At 41.3% G+C, this 23,269-nt stretch overlaps 1 protein-coding gene across 3 annotated transcripts in view; it reads right to left on the reverse strand.

Annotated features, from left to right (window-relative positions):
- The window catches only part of DDC (dopa decarboxylase), a 106,316-nt gene that overhangs the window by 56,729 nt on the left and 26,318 nt on the right, over positions 1–23,269 (reverse strand). For all 3 annotated transcript variants that reach the window (XM_017956708.3, XM_003895979.4, XM_017956709.3), the window contains exons 4-6: positions 21,279–21,398; positions 12,561–12,695; positions 11,486–11,629 (exon numbers count right to left, since the gene is read on the reverse strand). In XM_017956708.3, coding sequence (XP_017812197.2) covers positions 11,486–11,629; positions 12,561–12,695; positions 21,279–21,398 — 399 coding nt within the window. The remainder of the gene's footprint in view (positions 1–11,485; positions 11,630–12,560; positions 12,696–21,278; positions 21,399–23,269) is intronic.

The raw sequence follows: 23,269 nt of genomic DNA on the forward strand, positions 1-23,269 counted from the left end.
AAAAAAAAAAAAAAAAAAGACATGAAACAGGAGATATTACAATGGATACAACTGAAATACAAAAGATCATTCAAGGCTACTATGAGCACATTTATGCACATAAACTCTAAAACCCTGACGACATGGAGAAATTCCTGGAAAAATACAACTCTCCTAGCTTAAATCAGGAAGAATTAGATACCCTGAACAGACCAATAACAAGCAGTGAGATTGAAATGGTAATTTTAAAATTACCAACAAAAAAGTCCAAGACAAGATGGATTCTCAGCAGAATTCTACCAGACATTCAAAGAAGAATTGGTACAAATCCTTTTGGCACTATTTCAGAAGATAAAGAAAGAACCCTCCCTAATTCATTCTATGAAGCCAGCATTACCCTAACACCAAAACCAGGAAAGAACATAAACCAAAAACAAAAACTACAGACAGATATCCTTGATGAACATAAATGCTAAACTCCTTAATAAAATAATAGCTAACCAAATCCAACAACATATCAAAAAGATAATCCACCATGATCAAGTGGGTTTCACACCAGGGATGCAGGGATGGTTTAACATATGCAAGTAAATAAATGTGATACACCACAGAAAGAGAATTAAAAACAAAAATCACATGATCATCTCAATAGATGCAGATGCAGAAAAAGCATCTGACAAAATCCAGCATTCCTTTATGATTAAAACTTCCAGCAAAATTGGCATACAAGGGACATAGCTTAATATAATAAAAGCCATCTATGACAAACCCACAGCCAATATAACACTGAATGGCGAAAAGTTGAAAGCATTACCTCTGAGAACTGGAACAAGACAAGGATACCCACTCTCACCACTTCTCTTCAACGTAGTACTGGAAATCCTAGCCAGAGCAATCAGACAAGAGAAAGAAATAAAGGGCATCCAAATCAGTAAAGAGGAAGTCAGACTGTCACTGTTTGCTGCCAATATGATCATTTGTCTTGAAAATCCTAAAGACTCCTCCAGATAGCTCCTAGAACTGATAAAAGAATTCATCAAAGTTTCTGGATGCAAGATTAATGTGTACAAATCGGTAGGTCTTCTATACACCAACGGTGACCAGAGAATCAAATCAAGAACCCTTTTACAATAGCTGCAAAAAAAAAAAAAAAAAAAAAACCTTAGGAATATACCTAACCAAGGAGTTGAAAGACCTCTACCAGGAGAACTACCAAACATTGCTGAAAGAAATCATAGATGACACAAACAAATGGAAACACATTCCATGCTCATTAATGGGTAGAATCAATGTTGTGAAAATGACCATACTGCCAAAAGCAATCTACAAATGCAGTGTAATCCCCATCAAAATACCACCATCATTCCTCACAGAATTAGAAAAAAAATTCTAAAGTTCATATGGAACCAAAAAAGAGCCAGCATAGCCAAAGCAAGACTAAGCAAAAAGAACAAATCTGGAGGCATCACACTACCTTATTTCAAACTATACTATAAGGCCATAGTCACCAAAAGAGTATGGTACTGGTATAAAAATAGGCACATAGACCAACGGAACAGAATAGAGAACCCAGAAATAAATCCAAATACTTACATCCAACTGATCTTCAACAAAGCAAACAAAAACATAAAGTAGGTGAAAGGACACCCTTTTCAACAAATGCTGCTGGGATAATTGGCTAGCTACACGTAGGAATATGAAACTGGATCATAATCTCTCACCTTACACAAAAATCAGCTCAGGATGGATTAAGGACTTAAACCTAAGACCTGAAACTATAAAAATTCTAGAAGATAATATTGGAAAAACCCTTCTAGACATTGGCTTAGGCAAGGATTTCATGACCAAAAACCCAAAAGCAAATGCAATAAAAACAAAGATAAATGGCTGGGATCTAATTAAACTAAAGAGCATTTGCATGGCAAAAGGAACAGTCAGTAGGGTAAACAGACGACCCACAGAGTGGGAGGAAATCTTCACAATCTATACATTTGACAAAGGACTAATATCTAGAACCTACAAGGAGCTCAAACAAATCAGTAACATGAAAACAAACAATCCATTCAAAAAGTAGGCTAAGGACATGAATAGACAATTCTCAAAGAAGATATACAAATGGCCAACAAACAAAAAAAAATGCTGAACATCACTAATGAACAGGGAAATGCCAATCAAAACCACAATGCGATACCATCTTACACCTACAAGAATAGCCATAATCAAAAAATAAAAAACAGTAGGTGTTGGCATGGATGTGGTGATCCAGGAACACTTCTACACTACTGGTGGGAATGTAAACTAGTATAGCCACTATGGAAATCTGTGCAGAGATTCCTAAAAGAACTAAAAGTAGAACTACCATTTGATCTAGCAATCCCACTACTGGGTATCTACCCAGAGGAAAATAAGTCAGTATTGGAAAGAGATACTTGCACATGCATATTTATAGCAGCACAATTCACAATTGCAAAATCGTGGAACCAACCAAATGCCCATCAATCAACGAGTAAATAAAGAAACTGTGGTATATATACATACAATGGAATACTACTCAGCCATAAAAAGGAAAGAATTAACAGCATTTGCAGTTACCTGGATAAGATTGGACACATTCTAAGTGAAGTAGCTCAGGAATGGAAAACCAAACACTGTATGTTCTGACTGATATGTGGGAACTAAGCTATGAAGATGCAAAGGAGTAGGAATGATACAATGGACTTTGGGGACTTAGGGGGAAGAGTGGGAGCAAGGGTGAGGAATAAAAGACTACAAATATGGTGCGGTGTATACTGCTCAGGTGATGGGTGCACCAAAATCTCACAAATCACCACTAAAGTGGTGATTCTCGCCCATCTTCAGGATTTATTGGTTTTTGTTTGTTTGTTTGAGAGAGAAGGGAAATCTAAAATCTATAATCTAAGCTTCCACCTTAAGAACCTAGAAAAAAAGGCAATTTAAATGCAATATGGCTGGGTGCAGTGGCTCATGCCTGCAGTCCCAGCACTTTGGGAGACTGAGGCAGGTGGATCACCTGAGGTCAGGAGTTCAAGGCCAGCCTGACCACAAAATTTACTCATGTAACCAAATACCACCTGTACCCTAATAACTTATGGGGGAAAAAAAGTTTACACTTAAGGCCAATTTTCAGCCAGAGGTAGTCTACAACAATCAAAACCAAAACAAACAAACAAACAAAAACCAGTAAATCCTGAAGATGGGCGAGAATCTACTTTCCACAGTTACTATATTATTAGTGATAGAACTCTAAGGAGAAACAGATAAACCCACCCTTATAGTTGGAGACTTTGGCATTGCTTTATCAGAAATGGACAGGTCCAGCAGTCAGAAAATAGGTAAGGATATAATTGAATGGAAAAGTACCATCAATCAACTGGATCAAATCAATATTTGTAAAATATTTCATCTGATGACAGCAGAATATATATTCTTTTCATGCTCACAATCAACATTCACCAAGATATACCACATTCCAAGCCATAAAATACATCTCAACAAATTTAAAATAATAGACATTATACAAAGTATGCTCTCGGACTGCATTGGAATTAAATTAGAAATCAATAATAAAAAGATAGCTGGAAAACCCCAAAACTCTTGGAGATCAAACAACACATTTTAAGATCAAAGGAGAAGTCTGTAGAAAAATTTAAAAGTACTTCAACTTCAATTAAAATGACAAAAAAAACTCATCAAAATGTGTGGGATGCAGTGAGACAGTACTTAAAGGGAAATTTACAGAACTGAATACATCCATTATAAAAGAAGGGAAATCTAAAATCTATAATCTAAGCTTCCATCTTAAGAACCTAGGAAAAAAGGCAATTTAAATGCAATATGGCCGGGTGCAGTGGCTCATGCCTGTAATGCCAGCACTTTGGGAGACTGAGGCAGGTGGATCATCTGAGGTCAGGAGTTCAAGGCCAGCCTGACCAACATGGTGAAACCCCATCTCTACTAAAAATACAAAAATTGGCTGGGTGTGGTGATGCATGCGTGTAGTCCCAGCTACTCAAGAGGCTGAGGCAGGAGAATTGCTTGAACCTGGGAGGTGGAGGTTGTGCCACTGCATTCCAGCCTAGGCAACAGAGAAAGACTCTGTCTCAGAAAATAAATAAATAAATAAATAAATAAATAAATAAATAAATAAATGCAATGTAAGCAGAAGAAAAGAAAAGAAATAATAAGAATTAGAGCAGAAATCAATGAAATTGGAAATAGGAAATAAAGAAAAAAGGTGATTCTTTGAAATGATAAATAAATTGTAAAACATTCACATAGGTTAACTAAGAAAAAAGAGAAAAGACACACATTGCTAATATCAGAAAGGAAAGTGGAGCCATCATTACTGATCCTATGAACATTAAAAAGATAATAAAGAAACATAATTGATTCCATGGCCACAAATTCAAAAACCTAAATAAAATGGACCAATTTTTTGAAGGATATGATTTACCAAAACTCACACAAAGAGAAATAGATAATCTCAATAGTGCCACATCTATTTTAAAATTAGATCAATAATTAAAAACCTTCTAAAACAAACAAACCATGCCCAATTGAATTCATTGCTGAGTTCTCCCAAACATTTAAGGAAGTAATGATTACTTACAGAAAATAGAAACAAAAGGAATACTTTCTAACTCATTCTATGAGACCAGTATTACAAAGGCATTGCAAAAAATAAAACTATAGACCAATATCTCTCAGAAATATAGATGCAAAAATTCTCAACAAAATATTAGAAAATGGAATCCAACAATGTAAAAAAAATTGTATATCACAACCAACTCAGATCTATTCCAGGATGGAAGGCTGATTCAACATATGAAAATAAATTAATATAATCTATAATTTCAACAAACTAAAGGACAAGAATCTCATGATTATGTAAATAGATACAGAAAAGTATTTGACAAAATTCAACACTTGTTCAAGATAAAAACTCCTAGCAAACTAGGATTAGAGCAGAACATCCTCAACTTAATGAATGACATCTACCATTAACATCATACTTGAAAGAAAAACCTACTGTTAACATCATACTTGATGATGAAAAACTAGATGTTTTTCTACTAAGATCAGGAATGAGGCAAGGATGTCCATTCTTACCACTCCTATCAACATTGTTCTGAGAGTTTCAGCTAATGCAATAAGACAAGAAAAGGAAATAAGAGATATACAGATTGGAAGGAAAGAAAGAAAACCATCTTTGCAGATGACATGGTTATCTATGTAGAAATCCCAAAGAATAAACCAAAACAAAACTCTCCCAGAACTAAGTAAGCAATTATGGCAAGCTGTAGGATAAAATATAATATTAGACAAAAGGTAATTGCTTTCTTATTATCCAGCAATTTAAAAAAATGAAATTTGAAAATAAAATATAAACCATTCCCACTAGCACCAAAAAAAGGTCAAAAAAAGAATGCGCTTTATATGAGGAAAACTACAAAATTCTAATGAAGAAAATGTTTTAAAATATCTAAATAAATGCAGACATATTTTGCATACATGGATAGGAAGTCTCAATATCATCAAGATGTCAGTTATTTCAATAAAATCTGTAAATAATGAAATCCCATATAATTTATTATCCCAGAAAGTTAATTTGTGCATTTTGCTAAATGGATTCTAATGCTTATATGAAGATACAAAGGACCCAGAATAGTCAACACAACATTAAACAACAGTGCTGGAGATCTGACATGACACTACCCAAATTCAATACTTAGTAGAAAGCTATAAATCAACACAATATGGTATTGGCAAAGGAAGAGACAAATACGTGATTGAACAGAAATAGATCCACACAAATGAAGTCAATTGATCTTTGACAAAGGAACAAAAGCAATTCAATGGAGGAAGTGTAGTATTCAATAAATGGTGCTGGAACAACTGGACATCTGTATTAGTCCGTTCTCACATTGTTATAAAGAACTTCCTGAGACTGGGTAATTTATGAGGAAAGGAAGTTTACTGTTCCTTTACAAAGAAAGGAACTAGTGGTTCATAGTTCCACTGGCTATACAGGAAGCATGGCTGGGGAGGCCTCAGGAAACTTACAATCATGGCAGAAGGTGAAGGGGAAGCAAGCACATCTTCACATGGTCAGCAAGAGAGAGCAAAGGGAGAGGGGCTACACACGTTTTAAACAGCGAAATCTCATGAGAATTCACTCACTATCATGAGAACAGCAAGGGGGAAATCCATCCCCATGATCCAGTCACCTTCTACCAGGTCCCTCCCCTAACATTGAGGATTACAATTCCACATGGGTTTGGGTTGGGACACAAAGTCAAACCACATCAACATCTAAATGCAAAAAATAAATCTAGACATAGACCTTATACCTTTCACAAAAATTAACTGAAAATAGATCATAGACCTAGATCTATTTTAATGTTTTAAAGTGCAAAACTATAAATTTCTAAGAAGATAACATAGGAGAAAACCTAGATGACCTTAGGATTGATGATGAAGTTTTGGAGACCACACCAAAAACATGATCCATGAAATAAGTAATTGATAATCTGGATTTCATTGTAATTAAAACTTCTGCTCTGCAAAAGACACTGTTTAAAGGACGAAGTGACAAGCTAAAGACTGGTAGAAAACATTTGCAAAACATATATCTTCATAAAGGATTGGTACCCAAAATACACAAAGAATTCTTAAAACACAATAATGAAACAATCCAATTAAAAAGTGAGCAAAAGACCTGAACAGACATCTTACCAAAGAAGATGTTCATGTAGCAAATAAGTACATGAAAAGATGCTCAACATCATATGTTATTAGAGAATTAGAGAATTTTCAAGTAAAATAACAATAAGATACCACCATACAGCTATTAGAATGGATAAAATCAAAAACACTGACAAAATTAACAGCTGACAAAGATATGGAAAAACCAACACTAACATTCATTGTGGGAATGCAAAATGGTACAGCCTCTTTGAAACATAGTTCAACCTTTTCTTATAAAACTAAACACACTCTTACCATATGATCCAGCAATTGTGCTCCTTGATATTTAACCAAATGAGTTGAAAATGTATATACACACAAAAACCGGCACACAAATGCTTATAGCACTTCATTAATAATTGTCAAAACTTGGAAGCAACCAAGATGTCCTTCAATAGGTAAATGCATAAATGAATTGTGGCACATTCATATCAGAAAACAGCATTCAACAATAAAAAGAAATAAACTAGTACAAAAAGACATAGAGGAAACTTAAATACATGTTAGTGAAATCAGTCAGTCTGAAAAGGCTACATATTGTATGATTCCATCTGTATGACATTCTAAAAAAGAAAAAATGATGGACACAGCCAAAAAGATTAGTGGTTGCCAGTGGTTCAAGTGGAGGGAGAGAGGGATAAATAGGTGGAGCACAGGGGATTTTTATGGCAGTGAAGCTATTTCTATAACACTGAAATGGTAGACACACTAGTTAAAACACATAGAAAATTCAATAGACATAGTGACCCCTAAGGTAAATTATGGATGTTAGGTATTGGTGAATCAATTTCAACAAATGTATCACATTACTGCAGGATGCTAATAATGGGGGAAAATGAAGGTTGGGATATAAGAAAGTGTATGTCCTTCCTGCTTGTTTTTCTGTAAGCCTAAAACAACTCTAACAAAATTAAGCTTATTAATTTAAAAAATCAATCCATCATCCAATTAGAAAATGGGCAAAAGACATAAAGACCCATGTCACTGAGGAGGACATTCAGATAGTGAATAAGCACATGAAAAGATGTTCATTAATTATTGGGGAACTGCAAATTAGGACCATGACAATACCAAATCCTGGTGAGGATATAAAGAGCCTGATTTTCTCAAGCATTGATAATGGAAATGTAAAATAATACAATCACTCTGGAAAATACCTTGTCAGTTTCTTTTTTAAAAAATTAAATGTAATAACTACCATAGGACCCTGAATTGCACTCTTAGGCATTTATCCCAGAGAAATGAAAACACATGTCCACCCAAACACCTATAAATCAATGTTTCTGGATGCATTATTTGTAATAGCCAAAATATGGAAACAACTACAATGCCCCTCAACAGGTGAATGGGTTAACAAACTGTAGTACAGATAATATGGTACCAAATCTCTGTGGTGCAGCAACAAAAAGGAACAAACTATTGATACACGCAACAACTTGGATAGATCTCAAGGCCATTATGCTGAGTGAGAAAAGCTGATCTTGAAATGTCACATACTGTATAATTCCATTTATATAACATTCTCAAAATGACAAGAGTGTGAAGATAGAAAACGTATCAGTGATTGCCAACAGTTGATGATGGTGGGAGATCAGGAGGGTTAGAGTGACTATCAGGGAATAGCAGAGGCAGACCCTTGTGGTGCTAGAGGATTTCAGTATTCTCATTGGCATGGTGGCTGCATGAGTCCACACTTGTGATAAATGACATAGACCTATACACACACAATGAACCAGTGTGAGTCTCCTGTCTTTGTTATGGTACTATAGTTATATAAGTTGGAACAATTAGGGGAAATTGGGTGAAGGGTTAGTGCGCAGAGTTGCTGTGTGCTAACTTCGTAATTTTCTATGAATCTACAATTATTTCAAAATAAAAAGTTGGCCGGACACGGTGGCTCACACCTGTAATCCCAGCACTTTGGGAGGCTGAGGCAGGCAGATCGCCTGCAACCAGGAGTTCAAGAACACCTTGGCCAACATGATGAGACCCTGTCTCCACTAGAAATACAAAAATTAGCCAGGCATGGTGGTACACGACTGTAATCCCAGCTACTCAGGAGGCTGAGGTAGGAGAATCGCTTGAACCTGGGAGGCAGATGTTGCAGTGAGCCAAGATTGCATCACTGTACTCCAACCTGGGTGACAGAATGAGACTCTGTCGCAAAAAAATAAAATAAAATAAGTTAAAATTTTTTGATGTTTAGAATTACGAACATGACATGTTTATCAGTTAGGCATAGTTAAAGAGAGAATTGGTAAGTTGTAAAATAAGTTGACTGAAGCCTGGAGATAAAAAAAAAAAAAAAAAAAAAAAGAATGTGAGACATGTAAAAGGGCATAAGAGATGTATGGCAGTCAGCAGAAAGATTTAACATATACATAATCAGAGTCCCAGAATGGGAGGAGAGAGGAAATGAAGAGAGGAAAACTTTGGGAAGATAATAGGTTAGAATTTTCCAAAACTGAAGAGAGACACCAAATTACAGATTCAGGAAATTCTGTGAAATTCAAGAAGAGGAAGTACAAAGAAAATTATCCTTGTATCACAGTAAAACAAAGACAAAAAACAAGCAGCACTCCCAGTGGCAACACAGGAGGACGTATTTTTACATGTTCTTCATCATCACAACATTAAAAGTACAACTGACATCTCAACAGAAATCAAGGAAGAAAGAATTAAATGGACTTATACAAAGTACCAAAAATAAAACTAGCTACCAAACACTCTAGAATTCTATACCCAGAAAAAATATCTTCCCAGAGTGAAGGCACAATAAAGACACTTTCAGAATAACAAGACTGAAATAATTCATTGTATCAAATTCACAATAAAAATTTCTAAAGGGAATTCTACAGACTAAAGGAAAAGATGCCAAATGGAAATAAGAAAATGCAGAGATAAGAAAATGGAATGATATGAAATAATTAATCCAAGAAGCAGCAAGAACATAGAGAAAAGCAATCATATAATAGTTGGGCCAAATAAAAAACAAATAGTAAGACAGTAGATAACATTTAAATGTATCAATAACTACCTTGAGTGTAAATGAACAAAATAAATATCCATCCTAACACTGGATTTTAAAAACAAATTTTTAAAATAGCAACCATCAATGCTGCTTTCACAGGATACGTCTTAAATATAAATGAACAGGGAGGTTGAAAGTAGAATGAAAAATGTCTATATCATGCAAACATTAGCCAATAGAAAACATATGTAATTATAGCAATGTCAGACAAAATAGCCTGCAGGACAAAATGCGCTACTAGAGATATAAAAAGCATTTCCTGTTGATAAATGATGATTTACCGGGGAGATACCACAATTCTAAATGTGTATGTACCAAATTAATATGCTTCAAAATATGTACACAATTTAACAGATATAAAAGTGGAAATAGACATATCTACACTCAGTGTGAGATTTTAACATACCTCTCTCAGCAACTAATTTGCATTTCTTTGGTTATTGGAGGATCAGAATTGGTTTTGTGTTCTTCTTAGTTTTTTGTGGTTATATATGAAGCTGATACTTCACATATTTCACATGTTTTTCCACTGGAATGTTGCCTTTTTGCTTATTGATACGTAAGTCTTCTTTTTAAGATTTACTTTACAACATATGCTATAAGTAGTTCTTGCCAGCATTTGTCTTTTTATTTTGAGTTTTGAAATTTTTGTAAAATACAATCTTCTCAACATTTTAAGTGATGTTTCCTGCATTGTTTTCATCTCTGAAATCTAAAAGAGTGTGTTTTGATAGATTTATTTTTCCCTAGACAGAGTATTCTAATGAGTCTTAATATTTACACGATAGATCACCTCATTTAAATAGAATCTATTCAAATTGTACTGAAGTTGTTTGTGGGAATTTTAAGGGAGATCTTTCTTTCTACCTGAATGATCTTTCTTCCAAATCTTTATTTATTTGACAACTATTTCTTGATCTTCTGTTCAGTGCCAGGCACTGTTTCAGGAGCTAGGGATAGAGCAGGGATTCAAATAGACCTTCCCTCCCCGCACATTCTGTTGGGAAGAAGGAAGCAGTAAACACATATAGAAACAAATCTGTATGGCCTGTGGAGATGCACGCAATGGAGAAAGATAAAGCAGAGCAGGAGGGCAGAGACAGACATTTGGGATAAGATGGCAGGTACACCTTGATCCCCTGGCAGACTCTTTTTGCATCCTTCAAAATGTCACCTTGCTGTCACCTTGCTCTGCGTGCTAACTTTGAGCCATGTCAGTCCTTCCACATTATACTGATTTGCTTATGCTCCCGAGTCTTCCATGACCTCCCAGATTAGGATAAAATGTTACATAAAATCACACCCGCCATGATTTCCCCAGTCACACGTTAGCTATTCACGGGAAGTAACTCGGGAAGTAACTTGAATTGACAAAAAAAAAAAATTGGAGGTAAAAAGCGTTTCTCAAAGATTAATTCTTTTTTTCTTTTTTTGTTTTTTGTTTTTTTGTTTTCTTTTGGTTTGTTTGTTTGTTTGTTTGTTTTTGAGACAGAGTCTAGCTCTGTCGCCCAGGCTGGAGTGCAGTGGTGCAATCTCGGCTCACTGCAACCTTCGCCTCCCCGGTCCACGCCATTCTCCTGCCTCAGCCTCCCGAGTAGCTGGGATTACAGGCGCCCACCACCACGCCCGGCTAATTTTTTTGGGTATTTTTAGTAGAAACAGGGTTTCACTTTATTGGCCAGGAGCCACAAGTGCTGCTGAACTTACAAAGAACGGAATCAGGCCAGCCGCTCTGTCTCTCTCCAGGGCTTCCTGCAGGGCAGACGCACGCATGGCGAAGTTGCCATCTGAGGGGATGGCTTTTAATTTCACTCCACCAATTAACCCAGCTCTTTCCACTGAAGAGTGTGCCTGGAAGGAAGACAGCAGAGTTAGATTTGTACGGGTGTGTGCATGCAGTTATTACCAGACCCCGGATCTGCAGAGAGCAGCCAACATTGCAAACACAAGGTTCCTCTCACGGCACAAGGGGCAGAACTGCTCTTGACTCCTCCCTCTCCCCTGCACCTTCATGAGACCGCTTTTTTTCCTGGAGTTGTTTCTGTTCCTGTGGAATCTTGCTTTTAAGTTTGAAGAATCGGGCACTAACAAATGTAGAGTGCTGGTCAATATTCATGAAGTTTTTCATTTGTTTGAATTCAAGAGCAAGCGGCGAGACCCTGGAAAGTAGATCCCAGAGGTGAACTTAGAAATCCTAGGCTCAAATCTGTCCGCTGCCCCCGACTGTGGAGCCTTGGGGAGCTTGGTGGCCAGGCTCGGTAAATACTGGAGGAAAGAAACCAGCCAAAAGGCATCACCACTGTGGCAGATCCATCCTCTCTCAGAGATTCTCAGGAAACGCAATTCTCAGGAAAGCTGGCCACCTTTTGCCCTTCTGCCCCCGCCACTACTGTCTCCTGCTTGACCCTACCCAGGGGCCTGAGATCACAGAATAACAAAGCTGCAGTTAGGGCCCAGGACTTTGATCCCCATGTCCAGTTTCTCTACAATGATGCTGGGAAGGTAGGCCAGATAATCACAACATAAGTCTGCACTGGTAGAAAAGGTGACAGAGCCAGTCACGGTGATGTCTCCACACATTTATTTCCTTTTCAGCTTGATCTATCCAGTTCCCACCCAAGAATTCACCGCTTCCCTTTAGTTCAGGTCTCTATCTAGTGATACCTGAGGAACTGCTCTTAGATTTGGAAGGACGCTGTTTGGTTTGGTTTGGTTTGAATTTGACATAAAACCAAACATTCAGGTCTTGAAGTCTTGGCTGATACCCGCTCAATACACTCACCTGATCCGATGAGTAAGCCACCAGCTTCTCCATGATAGCGGCCTGTGTGAGCTCTGGGGACGCCGCTTGCAGCCGATGGATCGCTTTGGTCCGAGCGGCCAGCAGGGCCACCAGGGTGGCTTCGCTGGCACTTCCCTAAATTCAAGGGAAGGTCCAAATGAAATCCAAAACATAGCGAAGGCATTGGTACCTACATTATTGGAAGACATATTGTTTTGTGTTCATAGCTTTCTTAAAATATGAATCTGAAATGGCAAAATTCACTCTCCTTTGCTTAGGAGAAAACTAATATTTTTGACACCTGAGACCACCACTTCATCTCTTAGTATGAGTTTGCCATTGGTGGGTCTATTTTGTGTAACAGCAGCAGATAACATTTTGACCACTTTCCTGCGCCAGGTATTGTGAGAGCTTCTCCTCATGGACTGATCCCAGCCCAGCCCAGGAGGACTGCTCCTGTCTCCATCGGAGGAGAATGGCCCAGGGCACCAGCATGCAAGCCCCACTCTGCATTCATATTCACTTGGACAGAGCGATTTGCATTTGTTTATAAAATGGGGGTGCATTTTCCTTGAGACTAAGAGTTGCCTTGAAGGGTTTCTTTTGATCCCTAAAGACACAGGCTGAATTGTGTCCCCCCAAATTCATGTGTTGAAGCCCTAACCCCCAGGACCTCCGATGTGACCATATTTGGAGATAGACTCTTTAGAGAGGTAATTAAAAGAAAATGAGGTCACATGACTGGGCTGTAATCCAATCTGACATGTCCCTGATAACAAGAGGAAACCTGCCTATAATCCCAGCACTTTGGAGGCAGAGGAGGGTAGATCACTTGAGCCCAGGAGTTCGAGACCAGTCTGGGCAACATACCGAAACCCCGTCTCTATAAAAATACAAAAATTAGCCACGCATGGTGGCATGCCCGGTTGTCCCAGCTACTCAAGAGGCTGAGGTGGGAGGATGGCAAGCCTGGAAGAAGGAGGTTACAGTGAGCCACAATTGCAACACTGCACTCCAGGCTGGGTGACAGAGTGAGACCCAGTCTAAAAAAAATAAATAAATAAAAAGAAGGGGAAATTTGGCCCCCAGAGATGTGTGTGCACAGAGGGAAGACCATGTGAGGACACAGGGAGAAGGTGGCCATCTGCAAGCCCAGGAGAGAGGCCCGAGGAGAACCAACCCTGTGGACACTTTGATTTTGGACTTGCAGCCTTCAGGACTGTGAGAAAAGAAATTATTCTTCAATCTACCCAGTCTGTGGTATTTTGTTAGGGCAGCCCTGGCAAACTAATGGATTCAGTGCCTGCTGTGTTATCCAATTTAAGTTGTAAAATAATCCCATGTTTGTGTTTTAACATCTTTAGGTGGGGAAACAGATGCGCAGAGAGGTTCAATAACTTGCCCCAAACCAGCAGCTAGGTAGGGCACGGTTAGGAGTGAGCCCACGCCTGCCCTTTCTAGGGTGCCATGGGCCTAGAAAGGTAGGGATGGCGAGCACCTTCCCTCTTAAGTAAGTCCTAGAAGAAACCCATCTACCGACCAGTATGAAAGGACATAAGAAAGGGCAAATAAAAGAAGGTAGATTCTTATTGACTCTGAAAAAGTTTATAACATGATAGGTTTTTACAGAGAAATATAAAATAAAATAGTTAAGTAGAAATGCTAACCTCTCTTCTTAACATTTGATGCTGTCTTCATTGACCCTGATTTCTCATTTTGATTTTGCCATGACACTACTTTTACTTATTCTTTTGAGCCAACCCACATCCTATGGAGAGACAGTAATACTGAAAGATAAATACATTTATTCATGTTTCTGTAGCACTAATGGATGGGTTCAAATATACAGATACATGCTTCTCTTAATTCAACATCTAAAATGGGTACTTTATTTCCTTCAGGCTATATTTTCATGAGCAGTGATTTTAGATATTGTTTTAGGCCAGGTTTACCAAACTTGGCCAGAGGAGAGAGAAGTGGGGAAAACAATATTGGCTGGCAAAGCTAAATCAGCCATCCCAGGAAACCCAGGCTCCCTGAGAGCAGGCACTGTACCTTACTTACACTTCTCCCATGCACCCCATCATTCCTCTCCCTGATTTCCTCCCGTCCCCCTATCTGCCCCCACACACATTTTGTTTGTCATGTCCCACCCATTCTCATTGGAAATGTAACATGAAAAGCCTAGTGGAAGGCACGGTTCCCTGTTCTCATGCTTGACAAGCAGGCGTGACTGCCGCTTCCCCAGCTAAATTCTACCCTCTGCTTGAAGCCTTGGAACACAGGTGTTCATTCTCTGAACATTCTAATGAAATGAGTCACCATGAATCACCTGAATCACCATGACAACTCATTATGGCTTTTTTGAGGGGGGGAATGGGGGAGCTTAGTTCATGTCCTAAGAGAAAATTCACCTTCTTAAGTCAACAAAACGATTTTTTAAAAGCCTGAAGGAGCAAATTGTCAGTAGCATATCTAGAACCACACCACCCTGATGCCACCAGGGTGGCCTGGTGGCCTCAAGCATGATGTTGGGTGGAGCTCTCTGCGCTTTGCTGGCAGCAGATCTTCGCAGAGAGCAGCACAGGGAGGGTGACGTGTGGTACAGAGCAGGAATGATGGCTCTGTGCGATAGCAGCAGACAAAGGTTGCCATGGCAAGCCTGCTCGAGAGGCAGGAGGGGATGCTGGTGAGGTCTGACGCTTCCGGCTGCTGATGCCGTGAGCAGAAATGTCCTTTCGTCTTCTGGTTTTTTCAAAGCAAAAAATTGGCTTTTCTTCCACAAGAGCTTTCAAACCCAATTAAGAGACCATTTTCGCAGCCCACATTTGTCCAGCCTCAGAACGACAGTTTATCATTTGACTCAGACACCCATCACTGCGCTGACGCCCACAGCTGTGATTACAGCTCTGAGGGGATCGATAACGCAGGCTGGCTCACAGGCTGTCACCAGGCTCCTGTGCTCTTTGGGGCCTCACCAATTACAGACAATCAGCCTTGTCTGCTGGGAAGGGTGAGCTTCTGGTGGCAAACACAGATTCTATTTCTTGCTTTCATCCAGAAAAAAACTGAGTGGATTGGGCTCACAGGAAGATTATGTTAAAGCGGGGGCTGAGAAATACCAGGAATATTCCTACCCAAACGCTAAGAACTTGTATGGTCTCTCAAAAACGAGATTGTCTTTAATGAAATGAAAATGCAGCCCATAGTAGCATGCACATCTCTGGACACCAACCAAGCCTACGGTCAGGGATGAACAGTCATAACTCTGGTTGTCTTTCCTACTAGCCTTTGTTTTAATTCGCTTTTGCTGCTATGCATGTTCTACTAACTTTCTGGGCCTCAATATCATCATCCATGAAAAAGATTGTCCATAATGCAATCAATCTTCAAAAATATTTTGAGGATGAAGACAATAACACAAAGCACAAGACATAGGCTGAAACATAGCCAAGCTCATAATTGCTATTCAATGAAAAGTAGCTATTATTATAATAGACACACCTTGTATTATGGGGGATTGATAAGATTTTTTTGAGGGGTATATAATTAGAGAAATCACTTTGGGCTGCCGGAAAAAAGTTGAATATGAAACTGTTTTTGTTATAAAATACGATGACCTAGAAATGCTTCAATTTTTGTTTTGTTCCATTTTGATTTAGTGGGGAGTGTGAATGTTAAACAATGAACACAGCCAGGAGAGCCCCAGGAGGAAGCCGATCATCTTGGAAGATTGTTGCACTTTCATCCTAAAGGGCGTCCTCCAAAATTTTTTATAAGAATGAAAAATTTGATGCAACACAAATATTTTAGGTATTATTTATATAGATTGTGACGCATCATAGAAAATCATACAGTAATACTTCTTTCAAAGAATATTTAAATAGTGGGAAATGCCCACAATAAACTGATAAGGAAAGCACCATGCGGAAAATCCATACGTGTTGTATCATTTCAATTTTGTTTGTGTACATATATCCACATGTAGATGCTGAAATAACACAAGGAATATGACAAGAAAGCTCCCGTGTCTTTTCGTTTTTACCATGAATGTCCAGTGTCTAGGTGGAAAGGGGACAATCTTTTTTTTGTTTTTTTCTTTTGAGACAGGGTCTCACTCTGTCACCCAGACTGGAGTGCAGTGGCGCGATCTCAGCTACCTCAATCTCCGCCTCCCGGGTTCAAATGATTCTCCTGCCTCAGCCTCCCAAGTAGCTAGGATTACAGGCACATGCCACCACGCTCGGCTAATTTTTGTAGTTTTAGTAGAGATGTGGTTTCACCATGTTGGCCAGGCTGGTCTTAAACTGCTGACCTCAAATGATCCACCTGCCTCGGCTTCCCAAAGTGCTGGGATTACAGGCGTGAGCCACTGCACCAGGTCCATAATCACATAATCATGTGGAGAAAACCATGAAAAGCTTCCCAAAAATATAGAAGATGACAAAAAAGGGAAATATCAAAAGAAAGAGAGAAATCATGGAAGAGGTACCAATCTGTGGAAAATTGAAGCCCCTGAAAAAGAGTGACGTAGCCCACAATAACTAACATACAGTAGAAGAAAAATATCTGCACTGTGTAAAGCTGAGTCTTGCAAGGATCAGCAGGGCTCACCAAATGCTAGGGAGGGTCAAAATGAGGGGAACAGACTGGGTGCAGTGGCTTACTGCTGGGTCTGTCCTGCAGACCCTGGCCAATAGATGAAATGAGTGCTCAGACACAGGTATGCAGTGTAAGAGCAGCTAGGTGACTGCCTGGCTCTAGTGGCCAGAGAGCACCCCTGAGAAGCTGGAGAAGCTTGCTTTTATTGAGTGCAAGCACAATTCTGAAAACCTGGAGAAAAACAACCTGTAGATAATTAACATTTATTGTTCCCTTTTCAGAGAAGGTAAGGATGTTCCAAGGTCAGTTCCTGGACAACTTCTAACAAGCAAGCTTGACCAAGATAAATTCCTCTACACGCCCTTGTACCTACTCCTTGCCCTCTGCCTCAGGGCTATAGAACAGCTGCTTCAGCTATTCTCCCCTGGAGCTTTGCCGAAACTTCTGACCTTTCAGAAAGCCTCCTCCTTTTCCTTATAGTTTCTCCCACCACTCTGACTGATCTCCTACAGCTCACGCCTGTAATCCTAGCACTTTGGGAGGCCGAGGTGGGTGGATCACCTGAGGTCAGGAGTTTGAGACCAGCCTGGCAAAATGGCAAAACCCCATCTCTACTACAAATAGGAAATAATCATTTTTGCCTAAAAAAAAAAATTATCCAGGCATGGTGGTGGGCACCTGTAATCCCAGCTTCTTGGGAGGCTGAGGCAGGAGAATTGCTTGAACCAGGAGACAGAAGTTGCAGTGAGCCGAGATGGTGCCACTGCACTCCAGCCTGGGTGACAAGAATGAGACTTTGTCTAAAAACAAAACAAAACAAAACAAAGAAAAAAATGAGGGGAACAAATGGAAAAGAAATGGAAAAGTAGATCTTGGCTCATGTATAAAACTAAAAGAAAAAGTAAGTCGGCCACCAACATCCAGGCCTCCTGTAAAGGGTTAGACTATGCATGCCCTTGCCTGGAATCAAAACCACGCCCTCTCGCGTGGCTGTCCCACTGGGTCCCTGACTGCTGCTGCCCTCTGTCCCCTGGAGAATCAGGACTGATGTTCCAGAGGCTAGAAAGCCATCTGGCCCTCACCAAGGCAAAGTGCAGCTGACAGAGCATCGGCTGAGGGCCGCGTGCAGTAGCTCCCTCCCCTCGCTGGAAGGGCACCTGTGACAGCCTATCTTTGCTGTGATCTTGGCCAAGGAGGCTTCTTCAGCTGCATACCCACTGACAAGAAGAAAATTGTGCTGGGCCTGAAGCATGTTGCATTTGCCGAATCATTGCTGAGTCATTGTTGCTGCTACATAGAATGGTATAGTTCACAGCAACGTATTGAAACTTTGCTTACAACATAGCTGACGTTTTTTCTTTTTTTTTCTCTTTTTTTCTTTTCTTTTTTTTCTTTTTTTTTTTTTTTGAGATGGAGTTTCCCTCTTGTCACCCAGGCTGGAGTACAATGGTGAGGTCTTGGCTCACTGCAACCTCTGCCTCCCAGGTTCAAGCAATTCTCCTCCCAAGTAGCTGGGATTACAGGTGCCCACCACCATGCCCGGATAATTTTTATATTTTTAGTAGAAACAAGGTTTCACCATGTTGGCCAGGCTGGTCTCAGACTCCTGACCTCAAATGATCTGCCTGCCTTGGCCTCCCAAAGTGCTGGCATTACAACGTAAGCCACTGTGCCTGACGTTTCATTTTCATCAGCTTCCCATTTAATATCACTTATGTCTGATGGAAAGTGAGATAACCAAAGAATGCGAAGAAGGAGCACATGGAGGGATGGCTCTGAGCCTGGCCACAGGGCCTGTGGGTCACGGAGAAGGCAGTCATCAGTCTCGGCATGTGGCCTGTTCAGGGATCTCAGTGTCATCCAGATGAATTAGCGTTCATATTTTTTGGCCCAGAGTCTAGAAATAGGCATTATAAGCAAGTTCCCTCCACGACTCTGAAGCACACTGGATGTGGTAGGCAGATTAATGCATCCTCATTCCCAGAGATTCCAGGTCTTGGTCCCCAGAATCTGTGACTGTTTACCTTCCAAGGAAAAGGTGACTTTTCTGATGTGATTAAGAACCTTGACTTGAGAAATTATCTCAGATTGTCTGGATGGACCCAATCCAATCACGTGTGTCCTTAAAAGTGGAGACCCACTTTCTTATCTTATATGTGGTTAGAAGGAGATGCGACCATGAAAGTGTGAAAGGAAAATAAATCTTCGGATCCCCAAATCACTAAGCCAAAGGGGAAAGTCAAGCTGGGAACTGCTTAGGCCAAACCTGCCTCCCATTCTATTCCTAAAAGAGATAGCTACTAAGATAAAAAGCTACCTGCCTCCCTCACAAGGAATTTCCTCTTGGATGAAGGACAGACAGAACTCAAAGTCACCCCTCTGCCCACTGAGATAGCTGCACATCTGATTGCCTCCTTTGGAAAGGCTAATCAGAAACTCAAAAGAATTCAACCGATCGTCTCTTATCTACCTATGACACGAAAGCCCCCTTCATGCTTCCAATTGTCCCACCTTTCCAGACCAAACCAACGTACATCTTACATCTCATGTGCCCCTCAAATGTATAAAACCAAGCTGTGCCCAACCACCTTGGGCACATGTCGTCAGGATTTCTTGAGGCTGTGTCATGGGCACGCATCCTTCACTTTGGCAAAATAAACTCTCTAAGTTGATTGAGACCCATCTCAGATATTTGGGGTTTACAAAAGAAAGGTCAGAAAGATGGGACACAGCTGGCTTAGAAAACAGAAATGGGGCTGTGAGCCAAGGAATTTTGGAAGCCTCTAGAAGTCAGAAGAGGCAAGGAAACAGATTCGCCCCTGAAGCCTCCAAGGTGTCAACTTTGGTTTTAGCCCAGTAAGACCCAAGTCAGACTTCTGACATACAGGACTGTAAGATACTCAGTTTGTCCTGTTTTGAGCCACTAAAATTTGTCACAACATCAATAGAAACAAATACATAAAATTATCAGTCTTGTTGCACATTCTCAGGACTGGAAGTGGGGAGACTTGCTTGCTAGTTTTGCGTGGCCACACTGGCCTTGTGCTTTGCACAAAGGTGTTCTCCACTATGTGCCTCACTGTTCTCACCCACTGAATGGGCCTTCACCAATTCTTAAAGCCTTGTGGAAGACAATATCTGAAAAGGAAGCCCCTTTTTCCCAAAGTTAACAATGCTTTCCTAATGAGACTATCATCTACTTGACATGAAAAAAATGATCAAGGGAGAGTACTGGGTTCAACATAGTTCATGCTAGGAGGTTTTTTTTTTTTTCTTTTTCTTTTTCTTTTTTTTTTTCTAATGCATCAAGTCCAAGTAATCCCAGTGCCATTTGTCCTGCAACCCCAGTGGGATAGAAATTCCATCATGATTGTCTTTTGTCTATCTTGTTTCCTGGTGTAAGCTCTGACACACAGTCACTGTCAACAGACACATGTTACAGGAAGAGAATGAATTAAGTTGCTGCATAGAAGCAGCAGCATCTTTAAGTAAATGATTGGTTCAAAGACAAGTAGCATTTATAGCCTCCGAAGCCTGGTCACAGCTGCCACCTGTGCTGTCCTCCAAGGAAGATCACAGGCTCTGAGCCACACAGATACAGGGTCTATAACTTACCAGCTGGGAGCCATGGAGCAAGCTACCTAATGTTCTGGGTCCCAGTTTCCTCCCCTGTAAAATGGGCTATTAAAATGTCTCTTCACTTGTAAAGGGAGGTTTTTAAATTCATAGTGTTGTTATGAGAATTAAATGAGTTAATGCCTGGAAAATGCTTAGGCACTGTGGCCAGCGATGGGGAGCCCCACACAAATGGTAGTTGCTGTAGTTGTTATTTCCATGCACCTGCTGTTAAATAGCTGCTGTGCTATCTACCATAGCTTTAGGCCTGAGAACTGAGCGCCCTGCCCTGGGGAAGCGAGTGAAAGACAGCACTGGGATCCTAATCCAAATCCTGCCAATCCCAAGACCAGTGATTTCCTAAGAGCTCGGTTTTGTTTATTCTCCAGGGGAAATTTGAGGACCTAACAAGAAGCATGAGCGCCTCTTTCCCCACCTGCAGCTATGGTCCTGTGCAGAGCCCATGCATCCCAAAAGTGGCCCTCCCAGCTCTCACCTTACCTGGATCACTCCTCCCCCTTCTCCGGCATTTTCAGTCAAAAATGCCTTTGGCAGCTCCAGCATCTTCCCGAGCCAGTCCATCATCACAGTTTCCAGCTCTGTGCATGCTGGGCTTGCTGCCTGTGGTTGGAGGAGGAAAGGGATTAACCAAGGGCCAAGCATTGCAGAATTTGGGGAGCAGCAGTAACAAGGGGGGATTTAGCCTTCCACTAAAGCCCAGATTAATGTCACCCAATCTCAGATGTGATTCAAAGGCCTGAAGCCTGTTTGACCTAGACTCATGCAAGGAGAGTGATTGGGAAGGAACACACGGGCCACCATAGTGAACCTTACTCCACTGAGCCTCACTGCATGGGCACTGCGGGCTTGCTAGTATATTCATTTGTTCATTTACAGAAGGGTCCAGAAAGCCCACAGGTGGACTCTCCTCCATAGTCACAAGTGAAGGGAACGAGGAAGTGGGCGCCGGGCAGCTGTCACCCTCTGGGCATCCCGAGAAGCCATTGATCTTGTCTTTTAAACTCCCAGTGACTTTTCTCTGTGAACTCTCCTCTCTCTCTGAACAAGCTGGTCTTGGACCCCATCCAAAGGCGGATTGAGCCTCCACTTTCATAAAGGTCTCCAACATAAGGGGTGCAAGGTGCTCTCGTGCCTAGATGTGCACAGCAGCATCCTGATACGTCACCAGGAAGATCTAAGTTAGAAGAGTGCATTCTCCCTTCTGGTCAGCCCCATCCTGCTGGGTTCTACCTGAGCCTGGCCAAGCCCAGCTCTACCAGGAGCCTATGCTCTCTGCTAGGGACCAGGTATCAGGCAACGCAGCCTGACAGACAGCGAGGCACCCCCTTCAAGGCCTGAGGGCAATCAGACTGTCCCAGAATGAGCAGATAGAGATGGATGACAAGTACCTCTGCAGGGACAGAATGGATTTGGACCAGCACAGCTAAATGAAATCTGCTACAGTATCCAGTGATAGAAAATGCTCTTTAGGAGAGGGTGTGCTCAGCCCAGGCCACACTGGCTGGCCCAGGCCAGCCCTGCCCAGCAGAGAGGGAGGCCCTGGTGACTGGCAGAGGAGCAGCACAGACACTGGCACAGACACTGAAGAGCCCACAGATGGGTTCTTCAGCCCTGCCTGTGGGGCCCATGATGCCTGTTCACCTGGCAACTTCCAGTGCCCCAGCCCAAAGAAGAGCAAGCGCCAGGCTGGTGAAGCAGAGGTGGCACAGCTGGGCCCTGTGGCACAGTGCTGCAAATTCCTGATTGACAGCTCCTTTACGCATCACAGCATGCCACATAGACCGATGCCCAGAAGTCCACCTGACTCCAAGACACAGACAAGATGAGCACTCTGTACCCCGAAGGCCAAGGACAGCCCCTGGCTTTTGAGGAACTCCGCAGGGTGCAGCAGCCCTCAGACACTGGCCATCAGCAGGCAGCTCTACCTCCAAGCTCTCTGCATTTGGGAGGAAGGCATCTTTCCTGTAATCTGTGCCTGGAGCAGCCAGCCATAGGTAGAGCCAGCCCTGCCTGCCGTTCTTCTGAACAGGGAGTTTTTTAGGCATTTGACCTCCAGATAGGGCGGGACTGGTGGTGTGCAGGCAGGAGCTAGGCTCTTTTCCAGAGTCCCCCTGCTTCAAGTCTCTGGACACATCTGATGGGCTGGTTGGAGCCTCTCCCTGGGCAGCAGCCCGGGCAGAGAACAGATGGAATGAGACCGGGTCAGCAGTGGTTTTCAAGCTTTGGAGGATATAGAAATTCTCTGAGCTGCTTGGGGAAATGCAGATTCCCAGGCTGGAGCTGCAGAAACTCTGGGCCCCAGACCATGATGTTAGTTCATACCAAGTGCTTCCAACACAGCCTGCGCAGAATGGGCTTTGAGTTGTTGAGACTTTCTCTGTTCTGAATCACTACTCCCTCAGAGGCACCCTTTCTGGGCTGAATCCTTTCTCCTCCCTGCAACAGTGGCCTGTCTGCCCACAGACGGCACT

The sequence above is a fragment of the Papio anubis genome, chromosome 4 (assembly GCF_008728515.1).
Source record: "Papio anubis isolate 15944 chromosome 4, Panubis1.0, whole genome shotgun sequence".
NCBI lineage: Eukaryota > Metazoa > Chordata > Mammalia > Primates > Cercopithecidae > Papio > Papio anubis.